This window comes from Excalfactoria chinensis, chromosome 3 (genome assembly GCF_039878825.1).
Source record: "Excalfactoria chinensis isolate bCotChi1 chromosome 3, bCotChi1.hap2, whole genome shotgun sequence".
NCBI classification, from domain to species: Eukaryota; Metazoa; Chordata; class Aves; order Galliformes; family Phasianidae; genus Excalfactoria; species Excalfactoria chinensis.
In genome coordinates this window covers 30,943,469-30,970,114 of record NC_092827.1, presented here as the reverse complement: position 1 = coordinate 30,970,114, position 26,646 = coordinate 30,943,469, and the positions used below count along the sequence as shown (strand labels likewise).

Sequence of the window (26,646 nt, the reverse complement as noted above, 5' to 3'; positions counted from 1 at the left end):
TGGAGCTGGGGTCAAGCATCCTCTAGGAAAGGACCTGGCAGGAGAACTTGCTGAGTTCCAGGTGCTGCTTCTCTGTGTGCATCCTCTGCCTTTGCTCCAGCTCAGCCTGCTCTGATGTGGAGGATATGAGTGGCTGCTTCTGAGTTCATCCAAATACAGCGGAGGATTCAACATGCTGGAACAGGTCAGGGTGAATTTTCAGTCCTGCTTTATTCTTGTTCAGGAATGCATGTCTTTTACTTTCAAGCTTCCTTTGATAGATGGCTAAATGTATTTGAAAATGGTAATTTTTTCCCCCACTATGTCCTTTTCTTTTTTTCTTTCTTTTTTTTTTTTCTTTTTTTTCTTTTTTTTCTTTTTTTTTTTTTTTCCTTTTTTCTTTTTCTTTTTTAATACAATTTAAGGTTTTAACAATTTGAGGTCTAGGTGACCTAGACTAAATTCCTTATAAATTCTATGCAGGTCAGACTAAACCATTACAGTTAGAACTCTTATTTACGCAAAATAAGCCTTCTGATCTTAGTCCTTTCTGTAAGACTGGAAGAACTGTCTTCCATTTACTTATTTATCTGAATCACACTGCAGGACAGTTTATACAGGCAGACTTCAGCTGGGAAGTTGGTGTATTGGTTGTGTCCACTTGGGATGTCCTCTAAAGAAGCAGTAAACTAGCTGTCTAGTTGCAGCCCTAGGAAATTGTTGGAGCAAATTATCAGTCCTAGTACAGCTTGGGTTCTAAGTGATCTTAAAGATCATGTAGTTACAGCTACATGATGGATTACCACCCCACAGTTACTGCCTTGCTGGCAAAGATAGTGGCAGTTAATGCAAGAACTGAGAGTTTTGAGAGGAATCATAGAATCATAGAATTACTCAGGTTGGAAAAGACCTCAAAGATCATCAAGTCCAACCAATGTATATCAATGTGTATCTTTGACTTTCCCTGTGCTGCTGTGACACTGTGGCCAAGAATCAGAACATCCTTTGCAATCACATAGAGGGAGAGTTTGCTTGGGTACTCTCTTTATAATAAAATAATCATCAAGATCAAAAAAACCATCAGCTTTCTCTGTACAAATTTGCATGCTTAGAAATGCACTATAGTACTTAATGTTGCAACGAAACTTGATGAGTGTCATCACTAGCTAGAGAGTGAAAATCAATTTTACTGTGCTTACTGAGCAATTATAATATCTTTTATGGGTATCATGTGCATTTTACATTAGAAATTCAGCTATAATTATGAGCCTGATGTCGTAAATGGTTTGAAGTCTGCTCCATTAAGTTTGTTAGTCTTGAATATAGAGTGAAAAAAAATAAAAAATAAAAAAAAAAAAATCAGTCTTGAATAAAGAGCCAGAATCTTACAGATTTGGAGTAAAAATCCACCTTGTCCAGCATTTTGCCTCTTATGGTAGCCAACATACACTGCTGAAGAAAAACTATAGATTGCTTGCAAATGTGAATTCTTCTTTGGGTGCACATTACCTCCAAAGAGACGCGGTGTAGACGTGGAATGCACTGAAGGATTGTACTAGCATTAGGTTGAACCATATATATGTACGATTCATTTTGGGGGGATTGAGGAAAGCAGGAAATAATTGTGACTGCTCCAACCCACATTTGGAGAACAGTCACAGCCTACAGCACAGACTAAACGTATCGTTCTCCGTGTTGTTTCTCCTACTATTCTTACCTCAGAAGGGTAAAAGAGCTGAGAAAACAGCTTCCATCTGCAGCTAATCTCAAGGCAACGTTATCATGCACAGAGTTTCCATAAGTGGGAGAAATGTGCTTCTACAGGTCACACCCTTTTCTGAAGTACCGATTTAAAAATATTTTTGTTACGTGATGTTGGAAAGGAAAAAAAGGGCGCATCACTTAAAAGACAGCAGAATTGGCATTATAACAGTGTTGGCTGGGCTGAGTATCCTGAAGTGGTGGTGCAGGGCAGGCAATGTAACAAAAGAATTCTTGCTTTCTTGACTGGGGAGAATTAATGGCACAAAATTAGATCCAGGCTGGCGAAAGCTGTTTATTTTACAACTAGGTGAAATATTCTGAAGTTCAGAGTGATGATACCAAGTAAATAAATGTGCAGTTTTAAAATTAATGTGGTGCAAGGGAAAATGGTCAGAAAGCGAGTTGTTAAAGTGGTTAAATCTTCTTTAGATCATACTGAGAAAAAGATCACATTGGATTTTTTGGTTCTGGAAAAGTTTTATTGTTTTAATCTAAGTACGTAGATTATAGTTATTGCCAGAACTGGGAACTGATCATGCTGGGTGCAGAGGTTTTGGGTTGGTTTAAACTGGAGTTGGATACTAGGCTGCCAGCATTGTCTTGAATGGCTAATAGTTTCAGTACTTGATATTAACTTTACTATGAAGAGCCAATTCTTAGTATTTGCAAAAATACGTGGAGATAGCTTATCACATTTGTCATAGAAGAGCAGCCTGCTCACTTTTTCACACTTCTTCAAACAACTGCTACAAGCCAGAAAACAGAACTAGAAGAGGCAAAAAAAGGACTGGGATTTGCTCTTCACTGTGATTCAACTGAAATGGAAAGAATAAATAGAAAATTAAAAAAATATATAGTAACCTATTGCTTCTACATAAAATAAAGGTATCTCTTATTAATTCTATGACAGCTGAATCTCCAGTAAGTTGGCATTTTCTCCAGCATCCAGAATCAGCGCAGATAATGCCTTTGCTTTGCCAGTCTCAAGTTGCCAGGTCAACATTCAGAGTTGTAAGAGAACAAAGGCAAATTCAATAGCTGGAAAAATACAGGGTTAAAAAGACTAGCCTTGGACAAGATTTCATTTAATGCTGCTAGGAGCTCTGGTGTTGTCTAGATCTGTTTCAAAAATCTGTGTTCTTTTGCTTTCCCTTCATGAAATAACACCTTTATCTACCTTCAACTGAGTGGAGCCACCCAATGGAAAACTATATAATGCAAATACTGCCAGTTGATGATAAATTTGAGGCTGTGGCTAGAGCTACAGGTATCTGTAGCCTTACCCTGAATCCTGCAGTAAAGATACAGGCTGCTTCATTTATGCTCCCAACTTTTGTTTTCAGAAGTGACTGACACTGACAGACTGACATTGAGATTCTGTTTCCCGCTTTCCAAGTAACAGAATCACAAAACATTCTGAGCTGGAAGAGACCTACAAGGATCATCAAGTCCAACTCCTGTCTCCACACAGCACCACCCAAAATTCAAACCAATTTTACCTATATTCTAGCAAAACAACCAAAACCATGCCTGTTAATTGATTTGCGTCTATACATAGGGTATTTTAGCACGTTGAATGGTAATGCACAAATTAACACAAATGAACATCCTCAGATGCTCTCTCTTTACTTTTTGAGAGCACCATGATTGAATGCTAATGGAGAAAATGGTTTTAAAAAACAGAAGAGAAGCTGCTCTTTAACTGATCTTTAAGAATAAGTACAAGATGCATGCTTCGGTAAATATTTAAGATAAAATCACATGCTGTATTTCCTAAGCAAATCTATCATTCTCATGAGACATGCCTTTTCAGAACTATCCATACATACATCTGTATGATTTTGCAGATACTTACCATCATCCTGAAACTCCTTTCTCCTAACAAAAGGTAATAAAAGCATCAGAAGTAGACAAAGAGTCCAATTTGGGTCTTCTGGAATCAATAAAAATCTTTAACCTTTGTTAACGTCACTCACAATCAGCTGAGCCAAAAATCTTCCTTCATTACAGCTAAGAGAAAAAATGCTGGTGATATCAACTTCGGCCTTTTGGGATGAGTCTCAACTATTTTAGTGCATTTGTGATAGTGAAGAAATTTAGCCTGCAATCTTTTGTCAGATCCATTGATTAACACTGAGGTTTCAAAGACAGCCTGAGAAGCGTGCAGCTCCTTAAGCAATTTGATAGCTATAAGGTATCATCTAAAATTTATGTTCCCAGTACTGCTTGGCTTTGGATGATGTAGCAGTAGCTGCAAGAACCCACTCCAGAAAGGTAAATATGACTCTTCCATCCACTGTCTGATAAGGGTGGTTTCATGGAGGTCATACTGCAGGCTTTCTACTGCCTGGTTACATGAGAAGCAGCACGTCAGGATTGCTCTGTTACTACTGCTGCTCCTTGAGTTCAACAGGGTAGTCAGCCTTTGGGGCCTGGTAGGAGTTACTGGCCATCAGAGTTTAATATGTCTTGAGTGCAATATCTCACTTCCTTCAGGCTCTGGAAGTTCTTTTTGAAATTAAAGACTGTGAATGAGTCCAGATGTTGGGTTGAATGGGAGCCTCGAGTACTTGTCAGCTTCCTATTAGGATGTTCAATTGTACTGTTAGCTCCTTCATGTACAGGGATGTGCATGGCTGACTGCTTAGCTTGTGTATTTGCAGGCTGTCCCAGGAGAATATTTCAGATCACAGCTTGACAGTTCCACCTTTTACTCACACACAGAAGTGTCTTAATTACTTTCATCTTGTAGTCTGGACAAAAAGTCTGGCATTTTCAGGGATGCACTGAAAATCCTACTCCCTTTCAGAGACAGCATGTTGCCACCTTCCAGGAGCACAGTGTGACTGCCAAAATTGTTGGCCACGGTTTCAAGAGTCAAAAACTCTGATGCCTTTTTGGTGCCACCCAAAAACTGGGTGGGTTACTAAAGTTCTTGTGCTTTGCCTTAACTCAGCATTTCATTGGGGGTCTCTTAAATTTCTCTGAAAGAAAATAAAACCTGGCTGTGCAGTGCCCAGCAATGAGACATTACCTACTTACTTATTTGTCTAGGATATGGAGTGATTATTTTTAAAAGTTGTTGACCAATGTAGAAAATGAGTCTGTGTAACCAGAGGAAGGCATATGTTCAAAATCTCTCAAGAAAGACTTGAACTGGCATCTTAACCAAACGTGCATGAGACAGACAACACCGAAGTCATGAATGCCACAAATAATGTGACACTGCAAATGTTTGTAATAGGAGCAGAAACTTCACGTAGATGTTTTCATCTAATTACACAATTACTTTGCATGCTTGGAATTCAATAGTTTTCCAATTCAGACGAGAAAAATTAATTCCCATGTTTTATAGTTGCTATTTACAGTGATGAAGATATGGAACATGAAACTTAGGGCAACCATGATGTTATTTCCCATATTTTGGCTTTCTGGAGAGCATGTTAATTCTTCTCATACTGTATGGTAACTGTTGAGTCACAGCCTTAACACTGAGCATGTGGGGAAAGGGCATGATCAGCCCTGGGAGCACAGGTGAAGGCAATTCAGCTGTGTGACCAGAAGGGGTGGAGCATCTCTTAGATCTCATTTAAGGACAAAGTGCCCCCTAGGGAGGCTCTCTGGTTGGAGATCCCTCCCTTGTGGAGTTTTCCTTCTTCAGAACTGGGTGAGCTTTTTTCCTTAGTAACACCTTTCTGCTAGTCCCTTTGTTGTTATGCCTTCTCTGTAACCATGCTACTGTGTTGATCTTTCTGATTGTTACGTGTACTTTCTTCTTTGGTTATGGCCCCTTGTTAGCTTCCTTCAAGATAACTGATATTATGCTAATAAGTAAGCCCTCATAACATGAATTCAGATAGTAGCTTTGTGTGAATATGAATTCACATAGAAAATGGGGAGAGAAAAGCTATTGCTTTATTGAATGTTAACTTTGTGGTTCCAGAAGTTTGATTTTACTTCCATGTAAGCATTTATGTTTTTGAATCAGGATGCATTTTAAGACTTCTAACTATTTATTAGTTGCAGAGGTACTTTCTTCCCTAATACTCATAGTCAGTGTCTCTACAAGGCAGATACATACTGGTTGCAGATTCCCATTGAGAAGAATAACACTATTTAAGAACTGAATATGTTACCTATAATACCAAAATATCTCCCTTAGGAATAGGAAAAAGAATGGAATTAGCATTTCTTGTTACTGCCTGAATTTTACTGTTCAGCCTATAATGAAGAAAGAAGTAGTTATAAACTGCACTATGCTTAGTAAATCTCATGTGTTAACTTGTGATTGTAGCCTTTAAGAAGGTTTATTTGTTATTCAGGCAATGCTTTTATTAATGAGGCATGAATGGGGAAAATGTATCCTACAATTACTTTTTAATGTCAGCTTCATCTTCGGAGGAAAAAAAAAAAAGTGCTTGAATTATTTAATCTGAAAATAAAATAATCCATAGAAGTAATACTAAGTGTGCTAAAGGGTAAAATACTGTGCTTCAGAAGGAAATAGAGCTAGTTATGTCTAGGTAAATTTTCAGTGTGCAGTGTAAGTCTTCAGGTGAGTAGAGAAGGTACTTTTCATTCCAGTAATTGAGAAATATAACAGTATCTCAAAGTCTGGAGTAGTCTTGGAAAAGTCTATTTTTTTGGTGTGTTTGCTAAAGCTGAAACTTTTTAAGCAAAGATGTCAGATGGATACTGAGAAGAGTAGCTTTATTTTGTTTAGCCTACAGTTAACTTTCTGTATCTGTTTTAGTTTCAGCTGGGATGGAATAGTTTTCTTCAGAGTATCTGGTATGATCCTATCTTTTGGTTCTAGGAGAAAAACAGTGTTGATAGTACAACCATGTTTACAGTTGCTGCTAATGAGTGTTCTGCAGTGAGGGGCTCAAGGAGCTGGGAAGGAACAGAATTAGGACAGCTGACTTAAACTGGCCAAAGGGATATTCCTTACCATGTGGTATCATGTAGGTGGAGTTTTGAAGAGGGTGGGAGCTCATTTGGCTCTCTGCTCCTGCTCAGGTGCTAGCTGGGCCATCCGTTGGGGTGGTGAGCAGTTGCTTGTGCATGACTTGTTTTATACACTCATATATATGGATATGTATAGTAATAACCAGTATCCTTTTCCTTTTCTCTAAATTAGTAAATCATTTTATTTCAACCCATGAGTTCTGAATGACTGTAGTGCTCAGACACCTGCTGAGCACACACAACAGTATCCGAGTGGTTTGCTTTTTTTACCTGCAGTAATAAAACATTTCTGGTTTAGGGAAACTAACCTGTCTTATATTTACATAGACTCACTTATATTTTTTTGATTGCAATAAAGCTTCCTTCTCACAAATCTATTCCTCCTCTCTGTGAAGGAGAATGGAGTCATATGTCTGAATCCTACTTAGAAGGAAGGAGACCTGTAACAAAAGGCCTTTGCTTCTGGGCATCTTAGCCCATTGTCTCAGCAACTACAGAGGTGCCTCTCTGTGGTAAACTTTTCCTCACTAACATCCCTGAGGAGTATTATGTGAAGCAGAATGGAAGAAAAAGTGTTTTTCTTGTTGCAGTGGGAGGAAATTACTTCAGGTACAATGCTAAATGCAAATGATAGAGTATATAATTTGCTTACAAGATGTTATTTGTGTAAGAACAATATTTTGAAAATAAGGAGCAGATTTATTTTGACAGATTAATGTCGTATTCACCTGTTTCTCAATGAAAAGTTGATACTTTTTGAATACTTTTTTCCTTTGAGGCAGTTTTTATGTTCTTTTTAACTACAGTATCAGACTTAGCCCCTATTACAGTTTATGATAGGCTTAATTACAGAAAGGGAGTAACTCTACTAGGTCAAAATGAATTTAAAATTACAAAGGTTGCTTGATTTAAATTTCAGATATCTCTATATGTATGTTTCAGTTCCTAGCTATGTTCTATGAATGGAACTGCACACCATACTGGCTGCCTTCTATACAGAGACAGGAAGTTCAGACCTTTATCTCAACTAAAATGTGTGCAGCTTGTCTGTTATTCAGTGTAAGAGTAACAGATGTCCAAGTCCTTGGAGGAAAGCAGTGCTTACTTCCCACCTCCCAAGACAACCTTACTTGAGGAGGGGGGGCAATGAGTAAGAAAGATCTACAGATGCTGCTACCAAACCCTCTGCCCTGCTTATGCTAATTTCCACACAAGTAGAGTCAGGCTGATGTTGAGCTCTTTTAACCCATCTCTGTTCCTTACAATCTTCTCCCTTCAAATTTTGTATTTGGGAGCCTGATTAAAGCTCTTCACCAGATTGCACCACTTAATTCTGAGTGTGTCTACAACTTCCATGGCTCTCTGATGCACCACATATTTACAAAGATCTTCAGCTGTTAAAAAGCTCTTGTGACTTACCATAGAGAGCAGCCCCAGACAAGATAACATATGCATGAAGTATTAATGTTTCACAGCAATCGATAGATTTGTAAACACAGTTGACCTTATGTCTTGATGCAAGATGAGTTATAAGCTTGTGCAAAACAGTTAGGCTTTTGAGAGAGTCTCAGACCAGAGCTTTTCCCAGTAGCTGCTCTTGAGTTGCCTTTCCTTTCCTCCTTTCTGTGCAGGCCCTGTGGGCAGCTGCCAGCAATCCAGCTCCTTCCTCAGAAGCACAAACCTTTTCAGCACTCTCCTTTCAGTGTGAAAGATGCACTGGGACTGTTCTTTCTTGTGCTGAGAGAAGTATTTAGCAGCTTTTCAGGTGCATTAGGTAGATGCCTACTGTTTCAGCTGTATTAGAATAGGCATTGCTGTGCTTGCTAGCCAATACACAGACATTGATTAATACCATATGAGCTTATGATGGGATGAATCACTGTTGTCTGTCAAAGTGACCTAGCATTCTGAAGGAAGCAGGATCAGATTGGTCATAAGCTTTCAGGAAGAAAACTCCTCAGAAAAGTTGCATGGATTTTCTTTTGTGAAGTACATGCATTTGGGGATCTCTGAGAAGCAGTCATAAATGAAGTATCTGGGAGCACTACAGGTTGCTTCTGATTCCTTGACTGGTGAAAGAATAATAGTTTTGTTTATCTGCCACACTGTCTTAGCTGGCTGGCAATTCTTACTCTCCTTTTCTCTCTAGATTGTTTTCTTCTTTTTCTCCTACAAGGACAGATTGGAATGAAAGATCTAATTTTCTCCTACTTCGTTTCCCATGCAGCCACTTATGCGTATGTGTACAGTGTCACCTTACCCAAATGGCAATGTTTTACAGAGGTGTAAATTGGAAGGTACAAGCAATATAAAGAGCAAGACAGGACACAATCAAATCCCAGAGTGAGAGAGAAACTATGTTTTAAGTCTTATACCATCTGGACATGAGTTTTTGTGAATTTAAAATATCTGTAGGTGCTGAGGCATCTGAAAGTTCAGCAGCATATGCCATTTTTATGTAAGAAGCAGCTGAGTCCCAGATCAGATTTACTAGCTGCTAAGGGGAGAACTCTGTAAGAGTTGGAGTATCTGCTTCCTACTTTTCAGACGAAGCAACCTTTATAACTGTATTTTCCTGTCCTTGCATAAAGTCATGGCTGCTTTGGTATTGGGCTCCATGTGATGACAAAGAAGAATGCAGTTGTGTGAAGATATTGCCTGCTCCCCCTTTGCTGGGAGGAGCTGCAAAACAGCTGTCAGTAGTCCTCTCAGGCTGGAAAAGGCTGAGCACAAAGCTTGAAGTCATAGAAAAGCAGGATGCAGAAAGAAAAGGACCCTGAGGAGAGCTTATAATGGCACTATCCTATGAAGTAGCCAGTGAATCATCACACACTGCCTTATCTTCTATTTGAGCCTATTTATTACAAAAATCTCATGTTGTGTATCAGCCATTTCACAGCTCTGCAACAGCAGCTACTTGAAAATTTGTTAGTGCAACTCAGAGCTCCAAATGCCTCCTTTGGATATCTTTCAGCCCAGTCTTATTTCTGCGTGCTTTGGTGGAAGGGTAGTTTAATGCTACTTAGTATAAAATGTGCCTGCACTGGTAAGAACATAATAAAGGTTTTGTTGTACTGCTGTGTAGCTGAGAACATAAGACAATGCTGAGGTGAGACATTGCTGAGAACACTTCACTAAGGTAGACAAAAATAATTTCTCACAGGTCAGCTCATTAAGGTGCTACTGAAGTATGGGGGAAGACTGACTCCTGAGTTACACTTTTCCTTTTCTACTTTTTTTTCCTGTTGGGGGAGAGTAGATGAACCAAATTTACTTAATGAGGTTTGGCATGAAAAATGATACTTATTTCTTCCTTCATATTATTATCTACAAAAATAGAGCTGAGAGAGCAAGGAAGACTACCTGGCAAATGAGAATGCTTGGAGAAAATTGAGAATTAGGAGAGAAAAGAAGGGGCTAAAATAACACTTCCCACTGTTCCCAGCCCCTTCCTTGAGATAGAGCAATCATTAGGACAAAGTGGGGCCAGGAAGTGGGGGCAGCAGGAATTCCTTGAGGTTTTCTTAAAGCCGTGTGGGTGAATGAACTGATACCCAGCAGTTACAGCTAGGAGTTGCTTCTGGTCTTTCATTTTAAAAACAAACACTTTTACCTGGGAACCTTTCTTTACCTAATAATTTCCTATGCTCTTTTGCAGGACAAGGAGCCTGTACTCTTAGTGGTTTCTGTTCTATTGGCACTGTCACTGCGCAGAGAGGCCAAAATGGAATTTAGTATGGTGAGTTGACTTGGAGCTCCCTGGTCACCATGGTGACTTTGAAGTATTTTACTCCTGAGGTTACATACCTCTGCTAAAAAATCCATTTGTTGTCTGGGTGGCATTATGTTAGTATTCCAGTGTCACTGATGATAGGAAGGGTGCCAAAAGGTGTTATGAGCTGTGTGACAAACTGCTTTAGCTTATATTTTCTTAATTGTCAGAGCTGCCTTACTGAATCCCTGCCTCTCCATCCTATTCTCTGCCCTAGATGGCCTTTGTAATGCCTGTGCTGTAGTTTTCTCTGTTGTGCTAATTAAGTTTGAGAGATTTGGTCTGATTCAGGTTAAAATAAGGGGTTTTTTGAAATTCAGGTTTACTTCAGGATTTAGTGTAAGCACACTACACTCTAGTGAGAGAGTACTTATGGGTCTGTAAAAACCTGAATTTGATCCTGCATGTAATACCATTTTTAAGGTTTTTAAAAAGCAGCAAGCTGGCTACGCTGGTTCTCAAGATGCAGCAGCCACTTGTTCTGGAAGCAGCTTACTGCTGACCACAGACTTAAGCAGCAACAGTTAGGGAAGGATATAGTCAGGGAATATGCAGATGTATTCAGAAGTCTTTTGAGAAAGTGGGCTTTTAAAAATGAAGAATAAATCATTGTCTGCATCTTTAGCATCCTTTTGAAATAACTTGCTTTCTATTTCAGTGTTTGAAGTACTGAATATTCACTGAAATGCCTCTGAGAGGTTTGGAGCACAAGTCCTTCTATTTCAAGTGATGCCAAATGAAAACAGCACCATGTTTGCACAGAACGGCATCAGAATTGCAGCACACTCTCCATGTTTTTTTCAGTCTGCACCTCAGGTCAGCCTTCCTGCTTTGCCAGACATCCCGAGGCTGGAAATGGTCCCACTGTCTGCAGTGTACCTTGTTGAGAGCTGAGTAATACTTAGCACAAGGATAGCTTTTCAGATAACCACTAAATGAAATGGAAGTGGGCCTGTGTTGACACATTCTGATTCAGAAGGAGATCTCTACATGACTAAGGGACACTTTCAATTTCCAGCATCTAGAAATAGAATTGTGCATTTCTTCTCGTCTCCATAAAATATCTGTATGGGATGGGTCCTCCTACTCTGCACAATACTGTCAGGGTAATGAGAGAACTCATATTTTCTCCTGTGTTAGGAAAAGAAGGGGGGAAGAATAGTCCAGATGCTGGGCTCTTTTCTTTTTATCCTGGCTGTTGGTTATCAGATCTCTATCAGATGAGAAGGAATGGGAGTTTCTCACACAAGGGAGGAAAGCATACCTTCCCTGACAAGTGGACTTTGGCAAAACTAAGGAAGAACTAACATGATGAACAATTTCCTGGCCAATTAAATAGAAATTTCATGTTACTTTCTCTCCCTATTTTTGAATCTGTAATATTTGAATTGGTTGAAACAGGTTTGAATAGGCGAAACAAATTCACTTTGGCTCTAAATGGTACCACAGCTATTTAAAACAGCTAAATACAAAGTGAACTTGCGGTAGTCTGAAGATAATTCTCGCTGGTTCTGATTCATGATACTATACCAGATTCACCAGAAAACTTAGTTTGCTCAATTGAATTTGAATTATGTCTTAAGAATAGTAGCTTTTTGGAAAGCCTTAATATATATATATATATATTTTTTTTTTTTTCCTTTTTGATTTTGGTTTTCTTGAGTAACCAGAGGACGAAAGGAAAGCAAACGTGTTTCGACAGTGGCATCTAGTGGCCAAACACTTCCTGTGTAATGAAACCATAAAGGGAGACTGCCGTTTTCCAAGAAAGAAATGTTCTTTAAGATAGTCAGGAAAGTCTTAATAATGAAATAAAACAGCATAAGGACCACGCATTTGTGTTTGGTGGGAAACTGGTATTTTGACTTCTGTGTTCCTGTTGCTAATAGGAACTAGGTAACTAGCAGGGTACTTCAAAAATGATAAGGAAAAACATCACAAAAAAGGGCATTTCTTTCTGGTTTTCGTGTAGCCTTGCTTTGCTTATGTTTGTTACAGCGCTGTAGTGTGTTCACCAGACTGTAAAAATCCATCCTACCAATCATGAATGTATTTATCAGTGATGTTTATTCATCATCTCAGCATAAGTACTCCTTGGTCAGAAAAAAAGTGTTCATAGCACACACGGCTGCCCAGCAACACTGTATAGCATGTGTAACTACAGGAGCAGGCTTGATTCTTGAAGAGGAATACATTTATGAAAACGTGATACAACTAAGAGTGCAGTGAGATATGCAACATTTGTATTCCTTGGTTGCCTTTGTTATAGGTCTTGATCTGAAGCTCAATAACAAGGTTGCTATATTCATAGAAGGGCTTGGGCTGGAAAGGACCTTTAAGATCATGTAGTTCCAAGCCTTTACTATAGGCAGGGACACCTTCCTTTAGACTAGGTTGCTCAAAGCTCCATCCAGCCTGGCCTTGAATGCCTCCACGGAGGGGGCATCCACAGCCTCGCTGGGCAACCTGTTCCAGCGTCTTGTCACCTTCACAGTAAAGAATTTCCTCTTGATATCTAGTCTAAACCTACCATCTTCCAGTTTAAAACCATTAGGGTTATTCAGTCCACAATGTTTCACAAACATTTACAATCTTTTGGCTTAAAGTTCCACTAAAGCACCATTCTATTGTTAGTACAATAACTAGGCATTCACCCTGCATCAACCAATGCTAGTAGAGGAGACAGAAATCTAGTCCCCTTACTTGAAAGCAAAATAGAAATTAAATGATCAGATCAGAAACAAGTTCATCGACTTGGAGTAACTTTATCAAAGCTTATGAATCAGCATTTTGTATGAAATTCATACATTACATTTGTAAAACCAGAATAAATTAAGCGAAGGATCATTTCCATAATGAGTACTAATCAACCACTTCATCTGATTTTATTTCCAATGAACTCTAAGTAGTATATGAAAAAATATTTTCTTTTTTAATGGAAAAATACTCACAAATTGTCAGTAACTTTGGCTGTGGCTCTGTGGTCATAGAAAAATACAGTATATGTTTATGCATTGCAAAATGGCAGTCCAAAGATGGACTGCTGCTGGAGTTTTGTAGCTAGAATGCTCGTTGGAAAGTCAGATGATTCAAAGTTGCTAGAATCAAAGTTAAAGTCTATAACCAGAACTCCATAAAGATTTATTGTATGTATTTCCTGAGTATTGTCAGGAATATAATTTAAATATATGTGATTTTTTTGAAGTGGGTTCAGATGATAGCTGCGTATGTTGGTTTTCCTCTCATGAAATTCCAAACCTTTTACGTTTCTAAGGTCATCCTCCCAGTTTGGCATAGCTTTGTTTTAAAATTTCCAGAAAAAGAAACTCTACGTGTGCCTTTTGTAGTTTCACTTGCATCTTCAACTGTGATTTTTATCATTTTACTTAGGTTTCAACACAATTTAGACAACAAAAATTGTAATCCACCTTATTTTGCAGTGGAGTCGATGGCCAGACACAGGCTCATATGAGGGATAATTTAAAGCAGGTAACTTAAATTCTTGTTTTGAACAGTCCTATCTGAGGAGGTTATTATCTATGATTCTGACCGTGCTGGGAGTGACTCACAGTACTCAGTGAGTCACTGGCACAGCTGAAATTAGCTCAAGAAAACTGTCTGGAGTTTTTAGACACAGAACAAGCTCTTGAGTTTTTATCACAAACTTATTTTGCTAATGCTGTAAGTTAGTAAGCAAACAGAATCTGTGCTGTCACCTGAATGCCAGAAGAGTTTTTAGACTGTAGATGGCACTGCAAGGTAAGTGCAAAGGTCCATGCTAGCTGTGGAGATTTTATACTCTGTACTTTCTCATTAGTTCTGTACAAAGCTATGGACAGTGCTTTGTTGTTGCATACAGCTTGTATCGTTTGTAATTAACTCTCATTTCTGGGTCTGTGGATTAGCATAGTAACACAAAATAGACTTTGAATATCAGGAATGCTCTCAAAATCTAATTAGACCAACTGGAGATCTTGAAGATGTCAGAGTATCTGATGTGCCATGGCTACGTAGAAGTTTCCAGCCTTGCCTTTGCTTGCTGAGCAAAAGCTCTTTGGTGCTCACTGCATCTTCATTTTCTGCTTTACTTTCATAAGAACTCTGAAGTAGTCTGACTAGACCTTGGGGAGTGGTCCATATGTTACCATCCTTCTTTCAATTCTATTTTATCCTCAGACTTCACACATTTCTCAGGTGGAATTTAGTATACCTGTCTCTCTGAGTTTCTTGATAGAGTTTCTTAATACAAGATGTATATATGCTTTATAAATTCAGAGATGCACTAGTGGTGTGTGTGTGCATATATATATATATATATATATATATAAATATATATAAAATTCTTGGGGGTGTGACTATCTGAAGTAGTGAAGTAGTTTAGATTTTTTGCATGGCAAAGCAAAAATCTTCCCTGCTAAGTGGTCTCATCTTCCAGTTATCTCTCTAATACAAATTGCCAAATATCTTATACTTTTCTGCTCTTTTCAAGTTCATGAAATGGAAAGACCATAAGGAATTTATTTAGTATAGAAGAAGATAAGCATGGAGTTGATTAATTTTTTTTTCTTCAGCAGAGTATTACTGCTGCCAGTAAGAATTATTACTAAAGGCTCCAGAGGACCCTGGTAATAATTAGGCCAGCTGAGGCATAAAAATAGAAATGTGAGAGCAGAAATCCATCACGAGACACTGAACTGTAGCTGAAAATGAAAAAGACAAATTATTCCCTTTTTGATATAGACTGAACTTTTGGATTACTGGCTGATAAAAGTAATTGCCATCTTTTTTTTCCCCCAACATTTAGAATCAATTTTAATAATCTGTTATGAGATTGTTACAGTGATAGCACAAAGTACAGAACACTTCTTTTCCTTACTGTGACTTATACCATCTCCCCTAACTATTCCATCAGCCTTAAGTTTGGGGCAGTAGACAAACAACAGAACTTTATCTCAGTATTTCATCAGATTTTTCTGGAAGAGCTGAAAGGATCCACAGCTTGCTAGAATGATGCTTAATGGGACAGTGTCTACCTGGCAGCCTAATCTTCCCTAGCCTTAAGCAAGCATACAAGTTTGGAGTACAGCCAACCTATAACTCCCTCAACTATCAATGAACTGAGATGCATATTAACACACAAAAAATGTACTCCATAAGTTACAAAACCATGACACTGAGCCTCTCAAAATTGATATTCCTCCTCAAATTCTTGAAGTAAATAAGTACAGTGGTTTTCCTTTTTAAGTGTAGCCCTTTGACTGCAAGTCTAAAACTGCTATAAAAGGTCACAGTGATGGTCAAAGACACATTTTTTTCCAATGACAATTACATGTTGATTTGTGGTAATTCAGACCTTTCTGCCACAGGCTGGAGAGGAAAAAAATAGTTTTTAACAGTCAGGCACGTACTACGTGCTTCAGGTATTCACAAATCTGGCTGCTGGACCATCCATTTAGAAAAGACTGTTTAGTGTCTTGATAAACAAGAAAATCATTAATTTAAACAGGTTCTATTTACACTGTTGCTTGTTTGTTTGTTTTATAACTCGTTACCTTATCGCCTCAAAATATTTCTGCAAATCAAATTATATCACCCTCAGCCTCTGAACAGCGTTCACTACTTGGCTGCTTTTGAAGAACTGACACATAATAGCAGGAATTTCCATCACTGGCCTGGGAACAATTAGAAAAATCCTCAACAGTAAATAACAGGTAAAGCAGTTAATATCCTGTTTTTCTTTAAAACAGCAACAACAACAAAACAAACAAACACAAAAATCTCAACTTGCTAAAAGACTGTTTTTTATTGTCGAAGTTTTGTTTGTATCAGATCCTATTCTTATATTCTTCACGGTTGTATTGAGCTCTATGAAAGTGCCTGAAGGGCACTCTATCTTGTTAAAAATTATTTTTCCCATATACAGTCTATTATTGTTGTCTTGGACCTTGTTCTCCTTTAAGGCTCTTGATCTCTCCACTGTTCTGTTTACCTCTCCAAAGGATGCCTGCCTCAGCTGTTAGCTTGAATTCATTATTGTACAACAAAGCACTGTTTATGGCTGACTTCAGCTGTATTTGGACCTCCTTATCTCCCCAGATGGTCATTACTGTTCACAGGCCAGCTGGCAAGCATACTTGTAGCAAGGCCACCTCTGAAACATGCTCATGATTGAAGCAGGAAAAAAAAGCTATCACTAGGAAAATAACACATCAATAAACTTCACACAGCTTACAAGGTTAGTTACCAAGGGGATAGACTGCTGGAAAACTGAACCTTTGGTACAGTGTTATACAGAAAGCAGCCTGTGGAGTTCCCCATTAAGTTGGTCAGATGATATGGATAAAAATGCCTGTGATTGACCAACGTAAAACTTCTACTCTTTTCATTTTCCCCAAATTAAACTGCTGCTGCTGAATATACACACACATATATATATATATTTCAACTTTAAATGTTTTGAGATTAAAAAGTAGCTAGGTTGTTTAAAGCTACATAGTGCTTACACTGCTTCTGGGATAAAAATGTAGCCTTGAATAAGCACATAAGTTGGCAGAAGCATTAACACAGCTGCTCTTCTCTATTTTGCAAGTGATCTGTGATTTTTCTTTTTATTTTATTCTGTGTTTTGCTTTAGGTATCACCTATCTATCCCTTCCTACCTTGGAATGCTAACCTGGAATCCTGTTTCAAATCAACCTGTAACGCGTCCTTCCTATTGCATCATCCAAGGCATGCAATGAAGTAGCACTTGAGTTACTTGGGGCACCAGAGATGTGGGTCATCTCTTCGGATGAGAATTTTTCAAGCCCTTTGTGTGCAAACCAAGACTCCTCGCTCACAAGGCTGCGTACGCCACACCCATACGATACCTGCGGCCGCCATCTTGCTTTAACTCCACCATCGCCCTGGAGGCTCCGCCCCCTCCAACTTCTCCCGCCCAACTTCTCCTCGGCGTGTCAGTCCATCCAGGCTTCACTGTGAAGGGCGGAGCCTGGCCGACAGTTTCAACCAATCGGCACCCGAGGTGCGGCGGAGCCTCGGCCAATCGGCTGTTCGCTTCTTCGGGGGTGCGGTGTCCCTGTGCCCTGCTCTGCTGGCACGGGCTGGTCGCCGCCGCCGCTGCTGGAGGTGCAGCGGTAGCTGTCGCGGCCTGGCTTCGCTCCTGTTCTGTTTTCATTGAGGATGTGCCCTTGCGGTGCCCAGCGCGCGTCCCGCCCTGCCCGTCCGAGCCCATTCATCTAGCGACTGGTGAGGGGCGGGCCACGACCTGCTGATGTGTCCGGAGGGAGCCGGGCCGGGGGGAAGGCGGCGGCGGCGGCGCGGCTCAGCCCTGCCGGGCGGTGGCTGAAGGGGTAGAGCATATGGGGGAACGGGTAGGGAGCCCTGGGCGCTGGCAGCGGCCTCTGGTTTCCCTATCGGGAGGTTCCCAGTCCGCCTGCTTGCTGCCATCCCACACCGTGGTGGGCGCCGGCAGCGGTTCTGCCTCCGAGCAGCAGCAGCGGCGTGCTGCCATCGCGTCGTTGGCTCGAGAGGATATTTCCGTGCTGCCCTGTTAGGGCCAACTGCCCGATCTTTGGCACCTGGCCTTCCCTTTGCTGACGTGGTCAGTGGAGCTCTCGGTTTGCGTGGAGACTGATCGCAACTTGTGGTTTACAGAAATAAATATGAAGGCACCCGGATGGGTGCTTTTAAACCATGCTTTAACCAAGGTCTGACAGTAAAGTCGTCTCTTCCGGAGACTCGATGTATTTATCTGACATAGCTTTAAGTATAGGAAATTCTAGGAAGCGTTTTCTCTCCATTGCTCTTTTGTTGTGAGGCAGATAAGCTGCACATCTAGAGCAGGGTCCCAGTATGTTGTGGAAATGTCCATAGCTGCATGCACTATGCTTCTCTGTTACCCCTTCCTGCATGTTTTCATTTTTTTGATAGTGTTACTAAAGATGGCTAGTTTTCAGTATTTCCAGAAAGCCTGTCCATAGCAGGGGGTTGCAACTGGGTGATCTCTAGAGTCACTTCCAGCATAAGCTCTTCTATGATGCTACAAGCAAAGCACAGTATTTCAAACTCTGTCATATTTGTGCTGTTAAGATAGATACCTTGTTCTTTCTGACAGACAAACTTGCTCTGAAGTGTTGTAGCTGTGTTTAGCTATCAGTGATACCTTGGCGCTTGTTTGACAAATGTGTTTGCCTTCTATTCAGTGTTAGCACTGTAAGGATTTTGCTGTCATCACTCAGAAGATGGAAGCTGTAGAGTATGAGAACCTCGAAATACCACTTGTTGCAGGGCTACTGGGTGGTGGCACAGAGGCCCCAGCCTGGTAAAGGAAGCACCTTGAGTCTGTCATGGCAGAGGGAACATAGCAGGCTTTATAAATCAAGGTGGATTTTGTCCATCATTTTACTTGTAGGCAGGTTGTATCTGAAACTTGCTGGGTTGCTTGTCAAGTCAATTTTGAGAATATCTGTGGGTAGCAATATTTGCATTCAGTACTTCCTGATAAATAATCTTTCATGAAACCTGAAGGAATGACTGCTTATCCTGCTATCAGGGGTAACAGATGGGTTTTTTTCATGATGCAGTAGCCTTCTTGTTGGAAGACTCCACGTGGTCTGTGGAAAACACAGCTAAGAAATAAAATAGATGCAGTTTGTTCAGCTTCTACTCAGGTTGTTTTGTAAACCTTTTGAGTCCTGGTTCCTCTTTTCACAGTTCTCTTCTGTTTCTCTGCTTCTCTTAAAACTTGATATCCGAACTAGAGGCACAGTTCTATCTGATGCTTTGTGTAGTGAGAACAGATCTCTTAATTTCTATGACTTGTAAACAAGTATTCAGTACCCCTGCAAAGTAGTTAAGAGCTGTTTTTAGAGTTCCACATCACTCAGCATACCATGTAACTTAGATTTCGCCCAAATGCTTGTATGCTCCATTACATTTTCCCCTATAAAATATATTCAGATAATATTGTTTGAGGGATCATAAAATGTGCAGAGGGTTAAACACTCTATGGGTATGTAATCTCATGAATAGGAATTTATGATCTTATTATTTGAAGGCTTGTAGCTGAAAGGTGTATTTAGTGATATTTATCTAGAAGTTCATCTGTGTTCAGTGGCTTCTTGCAATGCATCCTTGAGGCTATGCTGTTTAGTGTCAGTGTTATGATTATTATATTACCATTTAGCTTCAGTTTGCTGGTCTCTGGTCAGATTCTAAACTCCTTCAGTATTTATTAGTCGAAGCTGTCTTTAGATAAGACTTCAGTCGACAGAAAACCCTGGAAAATCAGTAACAGTAGTAAACAAAATCTATGGCTTATGGAACTAAAGCGATATTATTTTTAATTTTTATTAGCTTAATATCCAAGTTTGTGAAGTTTGGTTTGGGGACAAATATTGTTAGCATTACCAGCCTGTTATGGCTAAGCTTTGTAATGTTATGCTTTGTGATGTTATGAAACAAGTCTGAATGGACCAACTTGGATAACATTGTTGAATGTCAGCATGTTTGTTCAAAAATGAAAGCAAAACAAACAAACAAAAAAACCCACGAGCACCGTGGGTATGTTTAAGAACTTGCAATGCCCTTATAAGGCTGGATTTGCCTCATTGTAGTGTATGACGTTGCCTGTCACTAATCTTCATGTAAGCTTCCAGCAACTTCTTGTCAAATGGGAAAGTAGATCAATTTTGTGTCTTTAAAGCCACGTCATTTACACTATTAAAAATAATAATAATAATAATAATAATAATAATAATAATAATAATAATAATAATAAATCAGTAGGGTTGACAAGAAAACTTTGGGCTTTTTTTTCTTTTAATGGAAAATAGAAACTCCTACTTTTGTTGTGGGAGAGCCAAATGTTAGGGAGGTTGTTTTCACCGAGTACATCCTAGTTGTATCACAGTATCACAGTATCATGCGAGTTGGAAGGGACCTTAGAGATCATCGAGTCCAGCTCCCGGGATTCAAGCCCCTCTGTGTAGCAGAGCAGCATTTCTGCCACTTACGTTGTAGTTGAAATTTAGGAAGGAATCAACACCACTTAAATAAATCCTTTACAAAACAGTGAATGGGATGAGGGCAGGTTATGCTAAGTCTAATTATCAAATAAGATATTGAGAAATATGTTCGTACCAAGACAGCCAGGAGCTGTGTTTCAAAGCAGTGTCACTAGTTTATCGATTGAGTTACTGTAATGCATTGCACAGATGTGGAAGTGGGCAGTCTGGCATCTTCCTTTATCCATTAGCTTGTGGTCGCTCAGTGCTGGCTGCTGGTGTTCAAGGCATTGCAAAAACTTTGCTGTGTATGCTGTGCCATTGATGCATCTGGCTTCTGAAAGTCAGTGACTGAGATACACTTGCTGTAGGGGCTGCCTCTTTATAAATGCTAGCATTTCTGCTGTTTCTATGTAATTGTTACAAGATTTCTCGTTGTCAGAGTGTAATTGATCATATATACTTGTTTATTCTGGGAAGCATCTTGGATAACAAAAGAGCTAAATGGAACCTTTGGACTAAAGGACCCTTAACCTATCAGAAAACCCTTGTAAGAAGCTTTGATATCCTTTGATACCACCCTTTGTACTCTCCCAAATGGGAGATTGTTTCTCCTCTGTTTGTCATTCCCAAAGATTGATCAGAATCTCAAGATTTCATCTAACTGCCCTCTGATGCTTATAATCTTAGTTTCATTCTCAAGCGAGTTGTTTTGATTGTGGTCTTAGACCTCCTTATAAAGTGGCATGTTTTTGACAACTTGTAGAGACCAAAGAAACAAATTTGAGACAACCACAAGTGACTGCTACTTTTCCAGCCGCAGGAGTTCTGATTCCTTAAGGTCTGATGGCTCCTCTCTGGCCAGAGACCTTACAGACAGTAGGAGGTCAGATAACTGTGTTCTTGTTGGTTGGGAGAGTAGATACTCTGTTTTAGAGCACTTGTAGCAATATGTGAGGATGGACAAGGTTTTCCTAAGATGAGCTGCTAATGCTTTGGTGTAGGGCAGGAGTTGTAGCAGGTCTCTTTTGAGACCTGTGCTGGAGAAGCTCTGAAGTGTTTGGGTGAATGTGCTGTCCAGGCGGAGGTGTGACAGCCATGGTGTGGGGCTGCCTTGCCCTCTCTGGGCAAGAGCTGATTGAGGGGGCTCTACCTACTCACTTCCAGAAGGCCATAAACCACAAAGACTTTGTTTACTATTTAGAAACTCTGGCTTTGTTGCAGTCTCTTAAATTTTCCTGGACTATAAGCATATATGTTAAATTGAATTCCAACACATTACATAACAAAAATGTCTAAAGGCTGATGATGTTATTTACCTTTTTGTCATTCAATAACTACAGAATTAGGGAAACACTAATGTTATAACATGAATATAGTTAGTGGTGAGAAGTCTACAGAAATAGCTTCTAATAAAAAGCAAACACATAACCAAAGGCAATGTGTGTTCTAGCCCCTGGAGTTCCAAGTTTAAAAATATGCCGGTCTTTACATTTTGAGCTTCCTTTGGGTGCTGCTGATTCAATTGGGACATCTTGTACTAGAAGTAAGCATTTTTAACACCACATACAGGGCTTTCACACAGACATGAGCATCACAATGTTAAAGTTTTAGGATATCACTTCAGGACCTACTTTATATGTAAAAGTAGTCAGATAAGATTATTAACTCGTTTCAGATGTTGTAATAACATGACTGCGTTACTGATGTCTCAGTCTTTGTTGAAGAGGGTTGTGAACTTGAACAGCAGCCTTCTGTCTTGAAACTCGAGGTGTATATGTCAATGTCCTAATATAGTATTTGTTGTTGTATGTGTAAGGAGGGCTGGGTAAGGGTGACTTATAAAGAAATAATCCACATAGTTGCAGTATCATCATAATGGAATTACTGTGTGGTAGTCAGGGACTCTTAGATTCTTAGTCCAGAGCTCAGGTGCTTTAATGAGGCACTTTTTCTTATTTGTGTGCTCATGTCTTGCAGTGTTTCTTGTGGTGTAGTTTCTTTTTTTGGTTGTTTTTGGTTTGGGTTTCTTTTTTGGTACAAGTTTGTTCTTCCTTCTGAATCATTTACCCATGCAATTTGGTGTTGTAAACAGATGAGTATCAGCCCATGGGATGGACGGTATGCCATGGGGCATGGCAGGACAGCTGCCTTTAGTGGCAGTGCTACTTCCTATCAGTTTACCTGAGAGATCAGCCAGTTTTCTTTGACTTCTCTGCATATTTTTTCCCTGTGCTTGTTGATTTTACTTTTCTTTCTTTGTAGTGCTAATAGCAGTGTCCTAAAGATATTCTTCAGAAGGCATAAAGTAAAACTCATACTACTTCACAGCATGGTTTTATCACCTAGTGGAGTACTGATAGTTTTTCCTATAGATACCCCAATATATTTAAGAATAGTTACCATTTAGAAGAGTTTGATGCCCTGGGAATCTGGGCTGACAATAACAGTTACCTGTCATACTTTGATTCCTTGGGGCAGCGTCAGGCCGTGTGCTTGAAACTAAAACTTCTCTTCAAGCCTGTAATGTTGGCTCACTTCATAGTGTAAGGTTTTAAAGAAGTTGGAAGGAGAAGTCCATATAGGTATGTGTTAAACTTTGTGTTATTGAGAGGTTGGTATGCTGGTTGGAAAACAGGGTGAGCTTAAACTCACTATGGGAAATGTAAGCTATATGGTTGTGGTCACGTTTGGACTCTGAGATGTTTCTAAGTGTTACTCGTGGACAGGGATGAGAGACTCAATTATAGTGAATGAAAACTATTTTTTCCCTAATCTTTGAAACTGATTTGAAAGTATCATAGTGAACAATTGTGATCTGTAGATTTTCATTCCAAGTATTTAATCTTCTCTGAATGATGTGGAACAATAACTGTCAGAGGCTTGTCATGAGATGTTCAGATTAATATCTTTGGATTAGTGTTGTGCATTTGCTCTTTTTTCTCTTGAAAGTTTAGATTCCATTAATTCCATCACTAGTGTTTGCTCTTAACCTTGTGGCAATTGTTGATAATTCTTGAAATAGGAGGAATGGGACTTCTGTTTTCTTTTCCAGCCAGTGTAATTTTTCTGTGACAGGTTGTGACACAGTAAAATATGGTTGTGTGTTTGCTGCCTGAAAAACAATGGCAGCATGCTACTGAAGGGGAGAACAAGGACTTTGGTGTGACTGTGGTTAGGTTTATATTGATTGCCGAGGTGGGAAGAAAACAGAGAATTTTTTTCTGAGGATTAAGTTTTATTTATCCATCTTTCATGGTATTGTTGCCTGGCTTCTTTTGACATACTTTTTTCAGGGTTTGAACAGTTTTAAACAGTAGTTTTAAGAGTGAGCAAAACCATCGACAAGTTTGACGTGAGATTTAATAATACTTGATTCAGTTTGATACTGATGTGTGAAAGGTTTGTGTATGAAGGACTGAATACCAGTATGCACTATGCAGTGCATCAGTGATGTATATAGCTCACTTTTCCTATTTTAGATGATTTCATATGTAATTTTTATTCTGTCTGGTATTTACTTACAGTAATGCTTTTAATATAACTGCACATTTTTAATAGTCTATTAGTTCTTCTGTCATGTCTTGTTTACTCTCATGAAATATATGCCAAAGATGGATAATATGCTGAAGTTAATTAGTTAATAAGCACATTCATAATACTTGTACATTCAAGTACACATATTTAAGTATGCATGGATGTGCTCCCTATCCAATCCACAAGTTCATTTCTTCCTACCAGTTCCAGGAGCTTTACAACTTTACCTTGCAGGAAGCCAGCAGTCTGAATTCTTGTGTGTACACATAGCTTTTTCTTGCCCCTTTTGCTGTCCTTCCTCTCACATTTGTCAGTAGCTCTGGAAGTGGTAGAAGGGGACCTTGCTGTTCATTCTGCAGAAGAGACTTAATAGGGCAATGTTGGGCTCTGGGGCCAGGAAGAGAACCCTAAGCTTAATCCTTTATTGCAGTGGCAAAGGGAAACTGTGGTGGTCATCCTTCTCCAGGGCAAGACTGACAGAGCCAAGGTGTATTCAATACCTGCTTGAGTTTCTTTAGTTTTGGTTATTTTTTTTCCTTCAGTTCAGTCCTCGCCTCCTGATAATTAAGAAACTGTTGGGATCCTGAGGTGTTTCCTTTCTAGGAAAGGAAATTGTTGTTGTTCTTTAGTTTACCTTTCTTTTTTCCTGGTTCATCATGTAGCCTCAAAGAAGGGGAGGAGTTACCTTCCAAGGTTGGGTTGGGGATTCATGGCTTTTTAGACTGGCTAAATGCCTGACAGTAAGCTCAAATGGCATTAGACAAGCCAGTTAACCCATGCTACTTTACTCCTGCACTTGTAAGCTCTAGTATGGTATGCGTTTAACTTTGTGCAGCTGATGGGGGAAAAGCTTTTTAATTGACTAATCTGTTCTGTTTTGTTCTTTTTTTCAGGTCTCCCTTGCAATTATGGAGTTTTAGAAGAATAAAGGAGTGTGGAGGGGGAATCCCCCTCTCCACACATAAGGTAGTCGGTTCACTTCAGAATTTTCTATGGACAACAATATTTGTTATATATGATGGTGAAATAAGACTTCTTAAAATATATATTTTTAAATATTTATTTGGATCAAGTGCCAAATATAACATTACAAAGATTTCTGATGGCAGCTCAATAAAACTGGATTTACATCTTTGGAATTACAAATTTTTGAAGGCACTGTGTTGCATACTGAGTTGGAGTGCCTTGATATTCTTAATGGTTGTTCCCCTTAAGGAGAGGAGCAGCTTCCGAAGTGAAGATGAATTCTCTCATGCCAGACTGCACTTCTAAGTGTCGATCTCTACAGCATGCTTTGGATGTTATTTCTGTAGTAACCAGAGGAAGTGAAGGCCAGATCAAAGCCTTTCTTTCTTCTTACTGCTACAATGCTGCAACTATAAAGGATGCCTTTGGTAGAAATGTTCTACATCTTGCTTCATCCTGTGGCAAGAAAGGTGTGCTGGACTGGTTGGCTGAGACCAAAGGAGTGGATCTCTTGGCAAAAGACAAAGAGTCTGGATGGACAGCTTTGCACAGAAGTATATTTTATGGATACATTGACTGTGTTCTGTCGCTACTGAAAGTGAGTATTTGCAACTGCAGTTTTTCTTGGAATCTGTGAGTTTTTGAGTGGTCTCAGTTACTCAAAAGTGAGTGGTTTTAAAACATGACTGAAAGCCTCTTGAAGGTTATCTTAGTACTGTATTTAGATCACAGTGTCCTGATTTACTTGAAATTTGACTTTGTACTCCTAAAAGATGTCTGTCTTTGCCCATGAAGAAATAAGCACAGAGTAAGGATCCCCAGTCAGTTGTGGACTTCCCTGAAAGACTGGTTTGTGTGAACAGTATTGGGGTTAGGATTTTAGAAGTATAAAATGAACGTGATGTTAGACAAAAGATACTGCAAAAATAGACTCTTCAGTCTGTTATACCAATTAGTACTTTTTAGTGATCATAAAATATAAGCTTGAGTGGATCTTATGTTTGAGAGAAAAGTAGTTCAAAGTAATGCAGTGTTTTATTAAACATATTCTCATTTCATTTATATTTTAACCAGGGCTCCCTCTTGGTTCCCTTTGTTCCTTCCTTGTTATTTCTGCTTCTTCCCCTCCTCTTAGCAAGTTGTTTTTTATTTTTACTTCCTCCTTCCTCTGTTCCTCCAGTCCAGAGTACAGCAACAGGAAGATCTACATTTGATTGAGATGTTCAAGCTCCTTTTAGCCATGTAAGAAAATAAATATTTGTGATTCAGGATGACTTAAAGCAAACTTTAAGGCAAAGACTTTTCCATTTTGAGTTCAGCTTTCTAACGTTGCGGTGACTAGCAATTTGTAAGCGTTAAACTTTCTCCTTTCAAAAAGCAGTTTGAACGAAATGGATGTGGATCCAGTAGTTCTTAATTATCGAAAGTGTGATAACTGATAAATATGCATTTCATGTGTTGTACTCCTGTATAGTGAGAAGGTTTTCTTTAAGCTTTCCGAAATTAAATGTTTTTATGAGAATTGTAGGTGGTTCTGTTCTGTATAAAACTGGAAGCTGTATGTGTGATGGTTGAGAAGGTATTGAATCCTCTAGTGTGTGTATGCGTCTCTGTGTCTTTGATATTTGCTTACAGGACGCTGTTATTGTTTTT

At 39.3% G+C, this 26,646-nt stretch overlaps 1 protein-coding gene across 4 annotated transcripts in view; it reads left to right on the top strand.

The window, feature by feature from the left end:
• The first annotated feature begins 17,533 nt into the window (after positions 1-17,533).
• The window catches only part of IBTK (inhibitor of Bruton tyrosine kinase), a 55,074-nt gene continuing 45,961 nt past the window's right edge, over positions 17,534-26,646 (top strand). For 3 of the 4 annotated variants that reach the window (XM_072332178.1, XM_072332176.1, XM_072332179.1), the window contains exons 1-2: positions 17,539-17,731; positions 24,921-25,591. In XM_072332178.1, the coding sequence (XP_072188279.1) occupies positions 25,268-25,591 (324 nt within the window). In that variant the 5' untranslated portion in view covers positions 17,539-17,731; positions 24,921-25,267. Of the gene's footprint in view, positions 17,732-24,920; positions 25,592-26,646 lie in introns of all 4 variants that reach the window. The other variant, XM_072332177.1, reaches the window with a different exon arrangement.